The 21,681-nt window shown below is 40.7% G+C and overlaps 1 protein-coding gene across 1 annotated transcript in view; it reads left to right on the top strand.

The window, feature by feature from the left end:
* Positions 1–17,037: 17,037 nt before the first annotated feature.
* LOC102812908 (protein FAM114A2-like) overlaps positions 17,038–21,681 on the top strand; it is a 56,743-nt gene continuing 52,099 nt past the window's right edge. Inside the window, exons 1-3 of the mRNA XM_006863907.1 lie at positions 17,038–17,268; positions 17,579–17,678; positions 18,092–18,184. Of these exons, the coding sequence (XP_006863969.1) occupies positions 17,038–17,268; positions 17,579–17,678; positions 18,092–18,184 (424 nt within the window). The remainder of the gene's footprint in view (positions 17,269–17,578; positions 17,679–18,091; positions 18,185–21,681) is intronic.

Below are 21,681 nucleotides of genomic sequence, written 5' to 3'. Positions count from 1 at the left end.
GGACTGAAAGGTCAGTTTGAACCGCAAAGTCGGCAATTCAAATTAACCCTATACGGGGGTCCCTATGAGTCAGAACCACTGATGGTACTTAACAACAACAACAACAACAATCTATTTACATCACAGTAACTTGTTCCTTAAGACAATATTGGTAGGAGACTCCAGGATAGAACCTGCTTTTAAAAGGAGGGGAAAAATTAAAATAACACTTGCTGAATGACAACCATAAGCCAGGAACTGTGTTGAGGGCTTGACACATGTAAGCTCCCAAGTTCCTTTCATAATAAGATATACAACCAATGGATTCTGTCCACTGTTCTAGACTAGTGGTTCTCAATGGTGATATTACAAGTGTGCTTGAAAAGTGTTCCAGGTTGTTTTCCCTGCCCCCAGGACTTGGATAAGGGATCCCTGTATGTTCTTCTAAGTTAGTATTTTCTAAACCAAATGCTAGACACATTATCAGGAGGGACCAGTCCCTAGAGAATGACATCATGCTTGGCAAAGTGGAGGGTCAGCGAAAAATAGGAAGTTCCTTGACAGGTCGACACAGTGGCAGCAACAATGGGCTCAAACATAACAGTTGTGAAGATGACTCAGCACCGGGTAGTGTTCTGTTCTGTTGTGCATGGGGTCACTATGAGTTGGAACTGACATGATGGCACCTAACATTAACACTACTTGTTTAAATCAGTGCACTTAAATACAATAAAAAATAAGCTTTATCTCTTCATTGGATAAAAAGGTAGTTGTACACAAAAATGCAAAGAAAACACTGCATTTCTTATTAACTCCCAGAGATACTATCCATTGATGAAGGCTCTGAGCTGGAGGCCTGCTCCTTTTATAAGAAAAAAGCACAAAAAATAGAGAACCACGCCTGCCGCCCTCTTGCCCAGTTTATTCTCATACTACTTCATCTCGTATCCGGTCATTCCTTCCTTGCCAACCTTCCCTGCCACTGAAGTTAGAATCACAGTTTTAAACTAGTGGTATATATTTTCATCTATTCAACAGTATCTGCTGAGCCAACGTATTGTACTACACACAGCCTCTGCCTTCACGAAGCTTAATCTGGCAGAGGATGCAGATACTAACCACACACAAAATATGCTAAATGTTACCCAAGGGAAAGCAAAGAATGCTATAGGAGCATCCAACATAAGAGCTAACCTGAGAGAGGAAAGGCTCCTTAAGAAACCTAGGTGTGCAGCAGGCCTGAATCAAGAATGTAAAGGAATGTTTTAAGTAGAAGGCAAGAAGACGGAAAAAATGGAGGGATCACTGATGAAGAACTGTTTGGGGGGTAAAGAGCTGCAAGTGACAGAACTGAGAGGTAATGGCCAGAGAATACTGGATCTGATTATGATTCTGGAGGGGATCAGTCTGGGACAGGAGCAGAAGTGGAGGGGGCCTTTGGGCATTGGAGTGGCAGTGTAAAACAAGTGAAGAAGATTCTTGTACAAGATGAAGAGGTCAAAGAACTGACAGGCTCAAGAATGGGAAAGATCATGTGGGGACGGTGCTGTACCCCTAGAATCAAGGCAGCAAGGTTGGAAGAAACTGGAAATAGAAAAAAAAAAAAGGTCCCATATTTCCCTGGTCTGAAATGCAGGAGCTAAGGAAGAATGAAAAGCTTTCACAAAGAGGGCCACAAGGCTAGTGGAGTCTTCACACAGTGCCTGGCATTCCTACTACATGCAGCTTCTGAGGTTAGGTTTACCCTCCTTCCAGAGCCTGGCTCTTCTTCCCACATGGATTGACAGTACAGCGCTGGTTACTGACTGCCTTTCCCTGACCTCACCACCTACACTACTCATCTGGCTCTGGTGCATGCTCTCTGTACTGCCACGCAGTCTATCCCATCTCACTGATGAACCTCATAAGCATAGAACTGCATTGCGATACTTCACAACTAGCACATGCTCAATATCTACTTGTATTTACTGATGAAGATTAAATTTGATAAAGTATGTGATAGAGCTTTGTAAAGTAAATTATAAAACAGGGATTATAATTAACCAAACCCGTATGCATTTACTGAGCACCTATTTTCTTCTGAGACAAAAAGAACAAATGCTAAGTTTCAAAATACCTTAAAAGTACCTACCTAAAAGCATTCTTCCAATGGGCCCCAATTCCCAAAGTTTCCATTTACCATACAGTCCTAAAGATATCAATGGTAATAAAAGATCTAGAGGACCAGAGTTTCCACATCAGAATAAATTCATAATCACATGGAGAGCTTGTTACAAATGCAGATTCCCGGGTCCCCACCTCAGATCCTGTGAATCAGAATTTCTGGGTTTGGGTCTTGGAATGTATGGATTTTCATTAGTTCACTGGGTGATTTTGGCAGTAGGTCTGTGAGCTGGCATCCTGGGACCACGAATAGAGCTACTAGTTGTCTTTACAACAGTCATACCTAATGCTATGCAGACTGTTTTGTAGATCCAACAGGGGTGAATTCATCACTCACATTCTACTCTGTACTTAGATTACTCTGGAATAGCATAATTGTTGGTTGTTGTTAATAGCATAATTGTTGGTTCCAACTCATAGCGACCTTGTATAAGGTTTCCAAGCAGCAGCTGGTGAGTTTTAATTGCTCTTGTGATTCAAACTGTAGTCTCTGATAAAGGCTGGGGAGCAGACAGGTTCAGAGTACTGACTCTGGAGCCAGATTTCCTGAATTGAAATCCTGACTCTAACTCTTAACTAGCCCTGAGACGTTTGTTAAGGATTTATGCTGTGACTCAATCTCATCTTTAAAATGGGGTAAATAATAGGAAGGTACCTTGGTGGTACAGTAGTTAAGCACTCAGCTTGCTATCTGAAAGGTCAACAGTTCAAACCTTACAGTGGTTCCACAGGAGAAAAGATCTGCAATTTGTTCCCAGAAAGATTACAGTCTAGGAAACCCTGTGGGTCAGTTCTACTCCATCCTATAGGGTCGGCTCCATCCTATAGAATAAATTTGACAGCACACAGCAATACCATCCTCATAGGACTATTCTGAGGTATTAAGGAGCTCTGGTAGTGTAGTGGCTATGAATCAGGCTGCTAATCTCAAGGTCGGCAGTTCAAAACTACCAGCTGTTCCGAGGGAGAAAGATGAGGCTTTCTACTTCCGTAAAGATTTACAGCCTCATAAACCCTGTGCAGGGTGTCACTATGAGTCGGAACTGACGCCATGGTACTTAACAACAACAATGAAATAGTATATGTAAAACAGAATCTAGCAAAGGCAATCACTGAATAAGTTATAGTTTTTATTATCGTTGATGGTTCTCTCAGATAATGTGCTAATGTCCAAATTTATGTCAACGCTTGACAGTTAAACCATTATTTAGGATTTAAAACACACTATTACTCTGACTACCATGTACTGTTTAAAATGACCTGGGGGAGGGAGGAGGATTGCAGGGGGACACCATTACATAATTGCATTCCAATTTAAAATTTCACATTTTTATTAACTGAAAATACAAAGAGGCTTCAAAAAGTTCATAGAAAAAATCCATTATCTTTTTTCCACTCTTCCATGAACTTTTTAAAGAAGCTAACTTGTACAGGGAGAAGCAAAAAGAAATGATAACTAAGATGGCAAAAGGAAAGAGAGCAGTAGAGGACAGAAAACAGAGGGCAGGGGGCAGAATTGGAGAAGAGAAAGAGGTCGCACAGCTGCTCAGCATCTTATTTCCTGGTGCATAAAGAACTGTTTTTTTTTTTTTTTTTAGAGAATAAGCATTTTGATTTAAAATTAAAATCACAAAAATGAAGACTGAATACATAAGCAAACAAGTGGATGTTGAAATGGGTAGGTAGAAAAACAAGTAACAAAAGTGACTGACCTGGGGCTTTCACTACTGCTTCCAGGCAATCCTCATCTGTGACCTCCAGCTCCCTTCCACGTAACACACTGGAGTGTAGCAAGCATACTGCCTCAGTGGACAAGAGTTGTGGTTTCTGTTCTGTACAAAGCACAGTCAACCAGGAGCAGTTTAGAGAAACCTACAAGACAATGTCTAGCAAAGCACAATGAACACTCTTGAACTGCTCTTAGATTCTGCCAGAGACTTCATTTTGCTCAGGACAACCATTAGTACTCATGGAAGCAGACGTTAAGAAATCAAACGATGTACTGCATTAGGCAAATCTGCTGTACAAGACCTCTTTAAAGTGTTGCCAAGAGCAGGGATATCAGTTTGAGGACTAAGATGCGCCTAACCCAAGCCAAAGTATTTTCAATAACCTCTTATGCATGTGAAAGTTGGGCAGTGAATAAGGAAGACCATAGAAGAATTGACGCATTTGAGTTCTGGAGTTAGAGGAGAATACTAAAAGTATTCTGTGTTTGAAGAAGTACAGCCAGAATGCTCCTTGGAAGCCAGCATGGCCAGACTTCATCGCTCATACTTTGGACATGTTATCAGGAGGGACCAGTCCTTGGAGAAGGACATCAAGCTTGGAAAAATGGAATGCTGGTGAAGAAGAGGAAGCACATCAATAAGACAGACTGACACAGTGGCAGCAGCAATGGGCTCAAGTGTAGCAATGCTTGTGAGCTTGGTGCAGGACCAGGCAGTGTTTCGTTCTTTTGTGCATAAGGTCGCTATCAGTCGGTATCCACTCAACAGCACTTACCAACAAGATCCTGGGTGGCAGAAGTAGCCTGATCTCATGATAGGAGAGCAACAGTCCCCTCACAATCTTTCATGTCTAGTAAATTAAGGCAGGCTCAGCCCAGGCATATCACATCCATACCAAGGGCATTTTAAACACAAAGGGCTTCTGATGTGTGCTACTAAGTTACTAAGAGACAAGAGGCTACTGAGAAGTTTTGACAGAAAACATCGGTAAACCTATGTTTACCAAGAAGGTGAAAGAAGAAGAAAACACAGAGAACAAATTGACTTTGGGATGGAGGATGTCCTTGACATACCTCCTTACGCTGTACTACTTCTCCTTTTACTTAATTCAGTGTGAGAGAGTTTATGTTATTTGCAATGAAAACAGCATTGACTACGACCATTTTACTCATTCTAGCTTAAAGGCTTTAAAACAGTTCTGCTAAATCAGGGCCTTTCACACACAGATGATAGATGAACTAGGACAACTGACCCACATTTTCAGGAGTTTACAAACCACACTGGAAGGTAGGGGTGGAAACATCTAAATACCAGGGGGTTTCAAAAACTTAGTGGAAAAATTCCATTATGTTTCTATCTCATTTTCCATGATTTTTTGAAGCCTCCTAGTGTATGTCTTGCATATAAGACAGAGTAAGAAGTGCTGAGGGGAAGTGTAATTGTGCTGTGAATGCAAAAGAGAAAGCAAGAGTGTACTAACTTTAGGAACTCAATTTATTTGTAAGTTTGCAACTTCCCATAATAATTCCAGGCCTGATATTCTCAACACAGCAACTGACATTTGAAGCAAAAGAATAACACTGTAAAATAAAAAGAGACTCAAAGTGCCACTTTCCTGTAAATAGTTAAAAAGGGTTATACTATGCTTAGAAGTCCTGGTGTGGCACTGTGTAATGAAACACTGGACTGCAAGGTCAGTTTGAAACAGAAAGTTGGGGGTTCAAACTCACCAGCCGCTCCTTGGAAACCCTATACAGGATCGCTATGGCTAGGAACCAACTGTATGGCACTGAAGAACAACATACGATGCTTATGGATGAAGCTACTCAGAAACATTTTGTAGTACCGTTCTCTGACATTAATAAGAATAACAGATAAGTATGACATTCAAGTTTAATCCAACTCCTTTTCTTCTTTTAGGGAGAGTAGAACATAAGCTTTGCTAGAATCATGAATAATCAGAAATGTTGATGATTTTACCCTAGAGAACCATTCTGAATATTGACTAATTTATTCAGACAAAGAAAGAAAAAAGAGCCTACAGCTGTCATCCCTAACAGATTGCTTTGTTGCTGCTCCTGCCAACTTCTGAAAGAAGAAATATTTCTACTCTGTTCCAATTCTCAGCAGAAGTAAATAAGGAAGTAATGTGATTATTTCCGTTCTGGTGGCGCAATATTAAGTTGGCTGAGGAAACTACTGTTTGCAGAAATAGCTGGGAAATAACTCAAAAGGGGGGTGGGGTGGGGAACTAATGCCCAGATGGTATTGGTTTCTGCTCCATTATAGTGAAATATTAATTGTTTATTCTCCATAATTAAACGTGTTCTAGGCTGTATTTAGAACCGACTCAACGGCACTTAACAACAAGGCTGTATTTAAGGAGTTCTGGTCATGTTGTGGATTATGAGCTGGGCTGCTAACTGGAATGTCAACAGTTTGAATCTAGCAGTCGCTCTATGGGAGAAAGATGAAGCTTTATGCTTCTGTAAAAATTCACAGCCTCAGAAACCCTATACAGGGTCGCTATGAGTCGGAACCGACTGGATGGCACATAACCACCAACACCACAAGCTGTATTAAGAGTCGTGGCGTGGCGCTGTAGGGTAAGCACTGAACTGCTTACCACAAGGTCGGTGGTTCAAACCCAGCAACCATTCCTCAAAAATCCTATTCAGGGTCGCTATGAGTCAGAATCAATTCAGTGGCACTTAACACAACAGGCTGTATTAACAGCTTTTCCATTTATTTCTGTTTGCACTGTTGTTAAGTGCTATGGAGTCAGTTCCGACTCATAACTACCCTGTGTAGAGTTTTCGAGGAGCAGCTGGTGAGTTTGAACTTCTGACCTTGTGGTTCAAGCTGACCTCGCAGTTCAAACTGACCTTGCAGTCAAGTGCTTATCCTATTGTGCCACAGCTGGGCTATACTTGAAAAATGGAAGAGTTCCCCAGTGCCTGGCATACAAATGGTCAAAGTGGCATTGGAACTGGCCAGGGGGAGAAAAGGCCAATGAAAAGTAAGATTTATTAGTACTCCTTTGCAAAGAACAAACATCAGACATTTCTGCTTATACACAAATATTATATAATGTTGTTTTTAAGTACTGTCAAGTTGGTTCCTACTCTTAGCAACCCTCTATAGGGTTTCCAAGGACCAGCTGGTGAGACTGAACCACTGACCTTGCGGTTCAAACTGCAGCACCACACCAGGACTACAAATATTTCTGTAGGGCTCTGTAATATAAAAAAGGGTTGTTGTTAAGTACTGTCAAGTCGGTTCCAACCCATAGCAACCCTGTATAGGGTTTCCATTAAGTGACTGGTGAGCTTGAACCACTGACCTTGTGGTTCAAATTGACTTTGTAGTCTGGTGCATTAACCCACAGCACCACACCATTTTGCAGACCATTTTCTTAAAAGTTTCTAATTACAATGGTCCGTAAGCTCCCAACAGTACCTTGGAGACATCATGTACCTCTTAAATGGCATTTGGGCAAGTTTCAGCTCAAACTTCAACATATTTTCTGGTACAATGAAAGGCATTTTTAATACTAATCTTTATTGGAGCTCTGCTTTAGTCATGATTATTTCAGTTATGTTGTTGTTGTTAAGTACCATGGAGTTGGTTCCAACTCATAGTGACCCTGCACAGGGTTTCCAAGGCTGTAAATCTTTATGGGAGCAGAACGCCTCTTTCTCCTGTGGAACCGCAGGTAGTTTAGAACTGCTGAGCTTGAGGTTGGCAGCCCGGCTCGTAACCACTACGCTACCAGAGCTCCTTACCTGTGATTTTTTTATACTAACTGCTAGAAGCATTTGCCAAATAGCTACTGGATAGACATCAGTGCAACATGCTTTAGATTAATGTTCTCCTCACTCAAGTTTCTTTTTCCGCAATCTAAAGCATCTTCGAGTATCTCTGATTCAACAACGACTGAAACGAAACTCCTCACTCTTATCCATCATGGTGTAATATGACAAGATCTACTTGTCTATCATTTGAAAGCTTAGATTTGTTGTTGTTGTTACGTGCCATCGAGTTGGTACTGACTCACAGTGACCTTACACACACCAGAATGAAACACAGTCCGAACCTGGGCCAACCTCACTACTGTTGCCACACTTGATAGTCAAGATCAAAATCATATAATCATCATGGTTTGGTGGTTAGGAGCTTGGGTTCCGGAGCTGAGTGCTTGACCTCACTAGTATAAGACTGTTGGTTTGCTATACCTTAATTTTCAAATGTAACCGCTCACAAGGTAGATGTGAGGATTAAATGAATCAATGTAGGTAAATTATAAATGCACACTAAAAATAAATGTTTTCTACCTTGCAAATGTTTTTCAATTAAGTTCTACTATCCCTGCTCTAAGGAGCTTTGGTGGAGCAATGGTTACGTATTCAGCAGCTAACCCAAAAAGTTAAGAGGTTCAAACCCATAAGCTGGTCCATAAGAGGCAAGACTAGACAATCTATTCCCACAAAGGTTACATCCTTCAAAACTCTATGGGGAAGTTCTACTCTGTCACATATAGGATCAAAATCAACTTGTCAGTACACAACACTCCTGCCTCAGGTCATAGTGCGTTCATCTTGCCTGGGTGTACACGCTTTCATTTCTAAATGGATCATACTCCAATCTTACTACTCTGATATATGCAAACACTATCAGAATTGGTCAAAACACAAATCTAATCAAGTCTTGGAAATTTTTAAATTTATTTGTGTTTTCCCACTACCTATGAGATCAATTTCAAATTCTAGTCTGGCCTTCATAATTCTCCAGGAATAGACTCAGATGGTAACATAGAAGAGCTAGAGGGAGCCCAGCAGTGCTAGTTAAGTGCAATAATTGTTTGCTGGAGGAATGAGTGGATTTAGGAGTTAAGTCTGGTCTTTAGTTGCACCTTTAACTCATTTTAAGGTAGGATGACATATGGACAACTGACATCATTATCATTCCTTAAGTTCTGGTTCCCGCTGTTACTTTTGCTTGAAGCTTTCTGCCTTAACCAACTAATATCTTCCTGTAGAAATTCTACTTTGTATATCATTCAACTTTTATATCACTTTATTCAAGAAGCCTTCTCACCTATACTCTCATCAGCCCCCTCTTAATTTTGGATATTTTCTTTGCTCTACCCACCAGCTAAGGTGGGCAGTTCAAACTCATCAACTGCTCCTTGGAAACCCTATCAGGGTCACTATGAGTCAGAACTGACTCAATGACACTTGACAACAACAACCCACCAGCTGCTCCTTGAAAACCCTATACAGGGTCACTATGACTCAGAACCAACTGGATGGCATTGAACGACATCAGCCTTCTAGTATACTAAGGATATTCTATTATAAGACTTGTCACAGTTTTTCTCTTCCTTAGAAATGGGTTGGTTAAGGCAGAAAGCTTCAAGCAAAAGGAACTGCAACCAGAACTTAAAGAGTGATCAGTCATCTACCTGTTTAAAACAGGGATGGTGAACTTTTTTTCTGCTAAAATTTATAATTAACATCATTCGCAGGGCATATAAATTATCAACTTAAAAATTGACCTGCTATATTTGGTCAAACATTTAATTAACTCTCTCCTAATGCGATGGCCTGGAGTCCTGGTGTGGTGCTGTGGGTTAATGCACCAGCCTGCAAAGTCGTTTGAACTGCAAGGTCAGTGGTTCAAGCTCATCAGCTGCTCCTTGGAAACCCTATAAAGGGTTGCTATGGGTCGGAACTGACTCGATGGCACTTAACAACAACGTGATGGCCTGGTGTTATTGCGCTGGATTGCAAGGTTGGTTTGAACCTCAAAGTCAGCAGTTCAACCTTACCAGCTACTCCTTGTAAACCCTATACAGGGTCGCTATGAGTTGGAACTGACTAGATGACACTTAACAACAACAATGTGATGGCTGGAACTGTGGTTGCCTTGGCAGAGCCAGACCAAATGATTTCACCATCCTTATATGGCCTGTGGGCCGGAGGTTCCCCACCTCTGGTTTAAAAGAGTCTAAGCTGACTGACAGTGTATAAAGCCTTCTGTCCTTGGTGTAGGGCCATAGACTGTGCAAAGTCCTCAACATTTTCAATTCAGACACTCATCAACTTGATAGTCAGCAAGGTGGCTGCTGCAAATTTTTTTCTTCCTTATTAATTAAAAATTTCCAGACTGGAGTCTCAGGCAAAAGGAACAACTGGAACTCGTATTTTAAGGTGAAAAGTTTAGTTGTAGCTTTGAAACTATAAACAGAGCAATTTGAAGATAAACACAGCTTTTAAATTTTAGTGAGCCAAACACTAGATTGAGGAATTTGATCTACAACTGGTTTTCTCAAACTATGACTTTTGAACTACCTGTTAAAGAGGCATATTTCAGGGACTAAGAGCTGGAGGCTACCAGACAGACTTGCAGAAGGTGCCCTTTGGTGGTGTAAATTATTACATATACCTGAACGTTTTTTCAAAAAAGCTAACGTGAATAGAGAGAAATACTGCTATTTGATGGTACATGTTGTTGTTGTTACGTGTTGGAAGTTGGTTCTGACTCATAGTGACCCTGTACAGGGTTTCTGAGGCTGTAAATCTTTACCGGAGCAGAAAGCCTCATCTTTCTCCCGCGGAGCAGCTGATAGTTTTGAACTGCTGACCCTGAAGATAGAAGCCCGATTCGTAACCACTATGTTACCAGAGTGGGGATTATAATTATTGTTATGAAACAAGGTGTTTGTTGAATGTAAAACTGATGATCTGCCCTGTAAACTTTCACTCAATTCACAATAAAAACTTAAAAAAAAAAAAAAATGCATATTTCTTGGCTCCAATCAAACTTACTGATTTGGCATTTCCTAGGGGAAAGGCATGGGCATCGGCAATTTTAGCATTTACCTAGTTTTAATGGTTTACAAACCATTAAAGTCCCTATTTCTTTTGTCATGACAGTATTATGTTGTTGTTGTTAAGTGCCATCAAGTCTATTCCAGCTCATAGCAACCTTCCCTGTATAGGGTTTCTGAGGAGTGGCTGGTGAGTTTGAACCACTGTCTTTGTGGTTCTAACCAACTTGTGGTACAGTCCAGTAAGTTTCAAATGTGGTACACAAATCCTTCAGAGGCCTTGGGATGTTTTCAAGACAAATCATAGCTAACTCTAAGATATTATTTACCTTTTCTATCTCAATTCTCATAAACATGGTGCAATTTTACATGATGAATGGGACTGCAAGAGAATGTAGAAACAGATGTGAGAATTGCTTAGATTAAGCTAGACTTTAAAGAGATTTGTAAAACTTTAAAATAATGCCATTCTTCTCAATTATCTTTTTTGTTGTTGTTTTTCTGGAGAATATTCTTCTAAAACATTATTTATTTTAACATGTAATAAATCATTACATTTATAAATGATTTCATACTTAATTTTTTATTTCTAAAAAGGTAAGTATGATAGATATAATCCACATAAATAAAAAAAAAGATTTGAGATTCTCAATAAGTTTTAAAAGTGTAAAGGGATCCTAAGTTCAGAAAGTTTGAGAACTTCTGCTTTAACTATTATCAGCTGCCTTTAAAAAAAACGAGACAGTAAAGAGAGTTAAGAAGTCCTGGTGTGGTGCAGCAGGTTAATGCGCTGGATTGCAAGCTCGTATGAACTGCAAGGTCTGCAATTCAAGCTCACCAGCTGCTCCTCAGAATCCCTATACACGGTTGCTGAGTCGCAACTGACTCAACAACACTTAACAACAAAGGCAGTTAAGTGGTGGACCACGATTCCATACTTAATCTCAATTTTTATGCACCCTCAATTACAATAGAAAACCAGACGAAATTTATCTACTCTAAACTTCTACTTTTTCATTTTTCAAAAGTTGATGCACTTACATTAGAGAATTGCCCTTCAAAAGCAATGGACACTATCCTAGGGGCTTTGTTGTTGCGTTATTAGGACACATAGCATTCCTGGTGTGTGGCTCTGTGGGCTAATGCGTTGGACTGCAAAGTCTGTTTGAACTACAAGGTCAGAGGTTCAAGTTCACCAGCTGCTCCTTGGAGACCGTATACAGGGTCACTATGGGTCGGAACTGACTCAACAGCACTTAACAATAACATAGTGACCTTCTATTTTAAATGCCTTGGAGTCCCGATGTGGTGCTGTGGGATAAAGCACTGGACCACAAGGTTGGTTTTTCAAACTCACCAGCTACTCTTTGCAAACCCTATACAGGGTCACTTATAAGTCAGACCCGACTTAACGGTCTTAACAACAACAAGAATTGATGAATTTGAGTTATGGTGTTGGAGAAGAAGATTGAAAGTGCCATGGGCTGTCAAAAAAACCAACAGATCTGTGTTGGAAGAAGTGCAGCCAGAGTGCTCCTTGGAGGCCAGGATGGCCAAACTTTATCTCTCATACTTCAGACATATTGTCAGGAGCCCTGTGGCTGGCAAAGGATATCATGTTTGGTAGGGTTCGGAGGGTCAGAGAAAAAGAGGAAGGCTGAGATGGATTGACCAAGTGGCAGTATCAATGGACTCAAGCATGGCAACAGTAGTGAGGTTGGCCCAGAATCGGGCAGTGTTTCGTCGGTACCAACTCGATGGCACCTAACAACAAATAGGGTTTCTTAGTGACAATTATTATAACTATACATTCTTGATAAGCACTGGACTGCTAGCCACAAATTCGGTGATTCAAACTTTCCAGCCACTCTTTGCAAACCCTACACAGGGTCACTATGGCACTTAACGACAAACAGGGTTTCCAAGTGACAATTATTATAGCTATACATTCTTGATAAACACTGGTCTGCTAACCACAAGGTCGGCGATTCAAACTCACCAGCCACTCTTTGCAAACCCTATACCGGGTCTCTATTAGTCAGACCCGGCTTAATGGCACTTAACAACAAATATGGTTTCCGAGTGACAATTATTATAGCTATACATTTTTTGATAAGCATTGGACTGCTAACCACAAAGTCAGCGGTTTAAACCAGGTACTCTTTGGAAACCTTTTACAGGGTCACTATGAGTGGGAACTGACTCAATAATAATACATCAATGCCTGAATGTATTACATGGCACTGGAAGACTTGGGATCTTAAAAGGGCAGACTCAGAATTTCACATTTGCACAATGAGGGCATCTCTAATTTCTTTATGGTTCTGTCAGTCTGGGTCTTAAGCATTCCCACTGCTCAAAGACAACTGAAGAAGTGCCTTTCTGATCTTGGGTCTGAGTAATCATAACATCATAAACCAGAACATATCTTTCTGTTTGTTGCTGTGTGTCTTGGATTTGATTTGGACTCACTGCGACCTTATAGGACACAGAACTGCTCCATAGACTTTTCAGGGCTGTGATCTTTGCTTGGAGTCCTGGTGTGGCGCTGTGGGCTAATGCGTCAGACTGCAAAGTCACTTGAACTGCAAGGTTGGTGGTTCAAGCTCACCAGTAGCTCCTTGCAAACCCTATATAAGGTCGCTATGGGTCCGAATCGACTAGACGGTATTTAACAACAACAATCTTTCCTGGGGAGTCCAGGTGTGGCGCTGTGGGTTACTGCGCTAGACTGTAGAAGAACCTCAAGGTCAGTGGTTCAAGCTCATCAGCCGTTCCTTGGAAACCCTATACAGGGTCGCTATGAGTCGCAACCGACTCGATGGCACTTAACATTAATAACCTTTCTTTCTGAAGCAGATTGCCAAGTCTTTTCTCTTGACAAGCAGCTGATGGGCTCAAACCACTACCCTTCAGTTACCAGTTCTGTACTTACCTTCAACGGATTTCTACTGCTTTTAAAATAGAAGCCAAACTCCTTTTCCTGATTCATATATCTTATAAGATTTAACTCTTGTCTGAATCTCTTGCCTCAAATCCCTCCATTCTCACCTTGCCCTTTTAATTCCATACAAAATGGCCTTTGTGCTTTCTTTAATCTTTCTAACTTGCTCCCACTACATGGCCTTTACACTTGCAGTTCCCTCTGCTTGGAATGCTTTTCTCCTGATCTTCACGTGGCTTACGTCTTCACTTCGCTCACTTCACTCTGTTTAATTTTCTCTAGAGCACTTGCTACCATCTTAGAAAATTATTTGTTGAGTTGTTAATGTTCTGTTGTGCCCCACATTGGAGAACACGGTCCTTGACTTGCTCGCTCAACTGTGTTTGTTCCCAACGCTCAGGGCGGTTGGTGCCTGGCTCAACAAAAGCTCGATCCAGCCCAGCCCTCCAAAAGAACGGCGGATGTCGGACAACGTAGCCGTCTCCACTTCCTATCCCACTCCAGACTTGCTCCCAGGCCTCAGTGCCCCCTTCTACCTTCGCGCTGTGCCGGGAGTCAGAAACCGTACTCACCAGACCCGCGCCGAGCTCCTTCCGGTGGGGGCGGATGCTCGATACGGAAGTGCTCCCGGGAAGGCGTGGTTGTCTCCGTGCTGACGGAGCTTTTCCGGGGCAGTTGGAGCGCAGCGGCGGTAGCAGCTTGCGGTGGTGAGGGGGGAGGCTAACAGGGTGTGGGGCTTCCTGGGAGGAGGGAGGAGGAGCGCGGGGGTCCCTGACCGGTTCAGTTCACCGAGGACTCCGGGAAGGGGTCAGAAGCGGCCTGGGAGTGAGGCCGCGGGCACCTGGTCTTGCTGCGGAGGCTCTGAAAGCGCTTTGGTGATTGCAGCGCTACGTTTGCGTGAGGAATTTTCGTAGTTGTCAGCGTCGAAGAACTTAGTTACTAGGGCATGCTTACATCTGGTCTGCTTTTTGAGGTTTATTGTAAGTGAGAAGAATCGGGAACACGTATTTGTCACGGTAGAGACACCAGACGATAGTCAGATAAAGATAGTGGAAACACCCACAGAGTTCTGTGCCAGTCATTGTTTTAGTACCTCGCGTATTCTGTCATGTAGGTGTTAATACCTGTTTTACGGAAGAGGAAACCGAGTGAACAAACGTCCTCACTATCACTGCAGTACAGGCTTGAAAGAAAACCAGTCTAACTTCAGTGCTACTTTTACCACGAAGTCATACCACCCTCCCTCCATATTGCTTACTGTGGCTGGAACTGTAGGCATTGTTGTATTTTAAATATGGACTTAGCCAGTTTGAGTTATCTGAGTCCTTTTCAGTCAATGAAAGTGTAACACTTACTCAACAAATCTAGAAAACCTACAGAAACATTAAATCGAAGCAGTTTCATGTTTTTCTTGGTTTTGCGCTTGTACCTATTAGATTATAAATCCCTTAAGGTCAGGAATGTTACAGTCACTCTACTAACAATGGTAGTGATAATCACCACAGAATTGTCTCAGCTTCCTTTCACAGAATCTGACATATCCTAGATGCTCCCTATTTTATAAAATTGTATGACTTATATATGTTGTAAGTGCCATGGAGTCGATTCTGATTTACAACGACCCTGTCGAGGGTTTCCAAGGCTATATACATCTTTGCAGGGGCAAAAAGCCTCATCTTTCTGCCAGAATTTTTAATAGTGGTAAATATATCTAAAGGAGCTCTGGTAGCATAGTGGTTGCAAATTGGGCTGCCAGTCTCACGGCAGTTCGAGACTACCAGCTGTTCCAGGGGATTAAGATGAGGCTTTCTACTCCAGTAAAGATTTACAGCCTCGGAAACCCTGTGCAGGGTCTCTATGAGTCGAAACTGACTCCAGGGCACATAACAACAACAACAACAAACAAAATATATATGTAACAAAAGATTTGACATTTCAGCAATGTACACGTGCACAATTCAGTGACATTAATTATTTATAACCTCCTTGTTTTTAAATATTCTTTGTCCATCTGTCAGCAAGCTTTTGTGTTCCCTTATAAAAACAATGTTTTAGGCTAAGCTGCAAGACACAAATTCACCACTCTCTTCACTTCTTCATCAGAGGTGAAACTTTGTCCTCCAAGGGCAGCTTTCAGGTGACCAAACAGGTGAAAGTCCGATGAAGCAAGATTAGGACTTATAAGGAGGATCCTTTAAAACCTCCAAACAAAGTTTTCGAAGTATGGGCAAAGGTGTGTGGACATGCATTGCCATGCAGATCACAAGCTCTTGGATAGTAGTCCTCTGCATTTCATCTGAAGTTTAGGCTTCTCTTCAGTGAGCATCTCATTGTTAATGAGCGAGTACTATTGATCGTTGAACATTTTTTCTGATAGGGTTTCAATACTGGCCCTTGAGAATCTCAGAAAACTGTAAGCATCAATTTTTCAGCTCATGGTTTACTTTTGAACTTTTTCCTGGTCAGCCATTGAGGATGTTTCCATTCTATACTCTGCCATTTACTCTCAAGCTCGTAATGATGAATCCATGTCTCATCACCAGTAACGATTTTGTAAAAGCCTTGGAAATTATATAGGGCAGTTCTACTTTGTTGTGTTTAGGGTCGCTATGAGTCAGAACTGATTCATATAGGGTTTTCACTGTACTTTGCCTATGAATTGTATTCCTTGATTCTAACTAGTGCAGTGGTTAAATGCTCAGCTGCTAAATAAAAGATTGGTTTGAACCCACCAGCCGCTCCATTACGTGTGCTTCTGTGAAGATTACAGCTTGGGCAACTATGGTTCTGCTCTGTCCTTTAAGGTTGCTAGGAATAGCATGAGACATCCTGTGATTGAACTGTTCTGTATCTTCTTTATGGTGATGGTCACAAAATCTATTGTTGTTGTTATGTGCCTTGGAGTCGGTTCTGACTCATAGTGATCCTGCATAGGGTTTCTGAGGCTGTAAATCTTTACAGGAGCAGAAAGCCTCATCTTTCTCCCGCAGAACAGCTGGTAGTTTCGAACTGCTGACCTTGCGGTTTGCAGCCCGATTCGTAACCACTACACTACCAGAGCTCTATGATAAGATTGTATGTAAGTAAATACACATACACGTGTACATATTACACACACAAATGAGTGTACGTAAAACTAATGAAATCTGAGTAAGAATGATGTATTTTATTATTGCCAATTTCCTAGTTGTAATGTGACAAGATAATTATGTAAATTGGGAAACTATTTGAAGGGTATATGGCATGTTTCTGTATTGTTTCTTATATCTGTATGTTAATATATGATAATCTCAAAATAAAAAAGTTTTAAAGAATCACTCATAACCAAAAAAGCATATAAACATAAATTTTTTTATTGGGCTTTTATTTTACCAGGTGATGTTCTAATCATGTCAGATCAAGATGGCATTGAGACTCCAGTAATAACTGAAGCAACCTCCATTCTTGAGGATGGGAACTATGATCCAGCAAAGAATTCTGAATCTGTTGATCAATGCACTAAGCCAGAGAGTAAATCAGAACCTGTAGCTTCTACTCGGAAAAGACCAGAGGCCAGATCTTCGAATGACCTTGAGACTTCAGCAGTTCTCCCTAGTCAAACTTCACAGGCTGTAGGAAAAGTAGAGTATCTGTTAAAATATTGGGGTTCAAAAAATGTTGGGGAGTTTGGAATCAATACCAATTCAATATTACACTTATTTCTTTCCTCTTATGATCATGTTCTATAAATGCCTTTATGAACTGTTGCCTTTGCTACATGCTTAAAATGTTGGTAACAGGCTGTATGTGTCAGTTAAGTAATACATTTCTTTAGCTGTATAATTTTGTTCACCCATACTTTTGACTATAAATTAGGTACCTTATTGATATACTCTTTGTTTTCCACTAATTAATCATTTTTCTCTTTTTCCTGTCTACTGCTAAAAATAGGATTCTGTTTCCAAAGAGGTAGCCCAGACTGGATGGGGCTACTGGGGGAGCTGGGGCAAGTCCTTACTTTCCTCAGCCTCAGCTACAGTAGCAACAGTAGGTAAGGTCGCCATTTTATTAACTTTCGTGTGTATTTTGCTACAGATTTTGTTTTAAAAAACAATCTTGTTAATCTTCTTCCTTGTATACGCAAAGGCTTTGTAGTTTGAAGATGAATTAGTAATGGTAAGCTGATATATACTGTCAGTAGAGTCTGTGGCATTTTCTTATTAGAAAGTTGAAGCCTAGGAATTGTTAAGGTAAAGCTACTCTTTGGTGATAGCATAAAACATGACTCAGTTTTATTTTTTTATAAGGAGATGGCTTGATAGCCTAAGGATTAGTTTATGTATTATTCAAAATAACGTGTCTTGTCATAGTGATTTAAAAAATTTGCTGGTTTGACTTTTCTCAGTGTTGACAACTAATGGCAAATAATATTCAAATTTAAAATGTTGCCATTTTTCTCATTAGGACAAGGTATTTCAAATGTCATTGAAAAAGCAGAGACTTCTCTTGGAATTCCAAGTCCCAGTGAAATTTCAACTCAAGGTCAATATGCATCAGGTCAGTATACGGAAGCATTAAAACCTAGACTTGTTATTAAAGTGGAATATCAGTTCATTTTAGATGTATATTTATCCACTGTCTCTGATACTCAGGGGATTAGGGTGATAAAGAAGATTTGGAATCCTCACTTCTATATTTCTTCACTTTATTTTCCTCATCTATGAAAGGAGATGATATTTTATATATGTTTTTAACTAGACCATAATAACTAAGACCATGCATGTAAAATGTAAAAAGACTTAGCATTGTGCCTGGCATAATTAACATCCTAGGAAGACTTAGTTGAGTTTGAAACTATTGTGACACAAGAAAATATTTCAATGTATTCATTTAGGGGGTATATTTGTGTGTGTGTGTGTGTTTGGATCTATCTGAAGGTGAAGTTCAGTTTTAGAAGTTGGTCTTGATCCTACAGGAATGTAGTCTAACTTAAACCATAAGGGACAGAATTAGAACCAAGGATCAAGATGGCCTGAGACCAGAAAAGGAAATGCTTCTCAGGACCTGGACTTACCTTTTTCATCTCTAGGTCCTTGTCTCCAACTTGCACTTTTCTCTGTTCATGTGCATTATTTCTGTCTGAGCAGACTGATTTTCTCTGCTTATCTTCCCCATCTCTAGCTTTATATTGCATCCTGGTATAAGTGCTTTTCAGAGATTAGCTGTTGTTGTTTCTGTTAAGTGCCATTGAGTTGGCTCTGATTCATAGCAACCTCGTATAGGCTTTCTGAGGCTTTAAATCTTTGCGGGATCAAAAAGCCTCATTTTTCTCCCAGGGAGTGGCTGGTAGTCTCAGACCACCTACATTGGCAATCCAGTGCTTATCCTACGGAGCTACCCTGTTCCCCAGAGACTAAAAAGCATCAATTATTCCCCCAATTTGCCTAAGGTGATCTAATTCCCTTCCCTGGGAGTTTAGCTACTTTCCGATGGGCATTTACACCTAAGCTTGGATTAGAGTCCCTGAGTGGAGCACACATTTAACATGTTCCACTGTTGACCAGAAGGCTGGTGATTTGAGAACACCTAGGAGAAAGTCCTGGTGAGCTACTTCTGAAAACTCATCCATTGAAAACCCAATGGAGTACATTTTCCTGACACACATGGGATTGCCATGATTAGGCAATGATTTAAGTTTACTTGTATTCACAGTCAACACCCATGGATGCAGCCAGTAATAAATCAAATGATGTATTACATAGGGAAAATCTGCTAAAGACCTCTTAAAATGTTTTAAAAAAAGCAAAGATGTCACCTTGAGAACTAAGGTGTACCTGAACCAAGTCATTGTACTTTCATTCAGTTCATATGCATGTAAAAATTGAACGATATATAAGGACAACTGATGAATTGACGCCTTTGAATTATAGTGTTGGCAGAGAATACTAAATGTACAGACTATGAATGTTAGGGGAACAAACAGATCTGTCATGGAAGAAGAACAGCCAGAATACTCCTTAGAAGAAAGGATGGTAAAACTTTGTCTCATGTACTTTGGACATGTTATTAGGAGAGATTAGTCTTTGGAGAGAGTCCTGGTGTGACACTGTAGGATAAGCACGGGACTACTAATGGCAAGATCTGAAGTTCAAACCCACCAACCGCGCCTCAGAAACCCTATATTCAAACTCACCAACCGCTCCTCAGAAACCCTATATTGGGTCCATTATTTCTGTATTAATTTTTCTTCATCTCACTATTTTTCTCTTGGTAGTCGCTTGCCTATATCTTAAACTACTTGGTATTATCCCACAGGCCTCTGAGGTATTGTTTATTTCTTTTGGGCCTTTATTGTCTTTGGTTTAGTTTGTATAGCTTTCACTGTTACTGATCCTATTCTGTGTCTAATACTGGTAAATTCACTCAAAAACTTTGTAAGCTTGGATTTTATATCCTTTCAACTCCAGATATTCCTTTTTCTTTTTTTATTCTAATGACTTGTATTTCTCACCTTCATGTCCTTGGAGAAGGACATCATACTTGGAAAAGTGGAAGGTCAACGAAAAAGAGTAAGTCCGCCCTCCCTCTCACTCCATTGTGAGGATGTCGCAGGACCAGGCAGTATTTTGTTGTGTAGGGTGGTTATGAGTTGGAAACTAACTCAATGGCACCAAATAACACCAACATTTCTCACTTCATATGTTTTTTTAAGTTTTACTGTGAATTGAATCAAGGTTTATAGATAAAACCATCAGTTTTATATTCAACAAATCATATAATCATTTCATCTCAATGATTGTGATCCCCTCCACATAACAATAGTTATCCCACTTCCTACCTGTGGTTCCTATTTATATGCTGCCCACCTTTCCATACCTTCTCAACTTTGTCCTTAAGTAAGTATTATCCTTTTGATTTTGAATGATTGACCATTACATGGTGAGCATACCTTAGTAATGTCATTATTCCAGCTATTTACATATCTATTGCTTGGCTGAAAATTGGATCATGAGGATGAGTTATTTTCCAGATCTGAAGGGTGTCAAGGGCCATAATCTTGGGTTCTTTCAATCTCTTTCTATCCAGTTTCTCCCAATATACCCAGGACCTTCTAATGTGATCCCGTTCAGAGCAGTTAGTAGTGGTAGCCAGGTACCACCTATTTCTTCTGGTCTCAGAGTCATGGAGACTGATGTTCACATGTTCTGTTAGCCTGTTGAACTAATTGATTTCATACACCTTCACTTCTCATCACTCTTCTGTCTTCCATGTATGGTTCTTGGTGTTGTTATGGGCGCATATGGAGAGACCAGTAATTGCACCTTACATGGCTACTCATGAGCTTTTAAAATCCCAGACACTACTCACCAAAGTAGGATGTAGAGCATTATCTTTATGGACTATGTTATATCAATTGACCATGGTGTCCCCTGAGACTATGGTTCTGCACCCCCAGGCCCAGTAACTCATTGCCTTAAGATGTTCGATAATATATCTAAGATGTTTTCATCATTTTACCTGCTGTATGCTCCACATAAAACCAAATGGCCACCACTCGTCTGTTTGTCGTGCTGTGGTGGCTTGAGTTGCTGTGATTCTGAGGGCTATGCCACCGGTATTTTAAATAACCAGCAGGGTCACCCATGGTGGACAGGTTTCAGATGAGCTTCCAGACAAAGACAGACTAGGAAGAAAGAGTGACGAACTACTTCTGAGTCGCTAGTCACTGAAAACCTTATGAATAGCAGAGAAACACTGTCTGATACAGGGCCAGAAAATGAGCCCCTCAGGTTGGAAGTCACTCAAAATATGACTGGGGGAGAGATGCCTCCTCAAAGTAGAGTTGACCATGATGACGTGAATAGAGTTAAGCTCGGGGGAGAAAAGCCCGCAGGACCTTCATTTGCTGATGGGGCACAGCTCAAAATGAAGAGAAACAGCTGTAAACATCCATTGAAAATCAGAACATGGAATGTACGAAGTATGAATCTAGGAAAATTGGAAGTTGTCAAAAAATGAAATGGAACGCATCAACATCGATATCTTAGGCATTA

The sequence above is a fragment of the Chrysochloris asiatica genome, unplaced genomic scaffold (assembly GCF_000296735.1).
Source record: "Chrysochloris asiatica unplaced genomic scaffold, ChrAsi1.0 scaffold00057, whole genome shotgun sequence".
NCBI classification, from domain to species: domain Eukaryota; kingdom Metazoa; phylum Chordata; class Mammalia; order Afrosoricida; family Chrysochloridae; genus Chrysochloris; species Chrysochloris asiatica.
The sequence above is the reverse complement of the archived record's forward strand: the minus strand, read 5'-3'. Positions and strand labels throughout refer to the sequence as shown.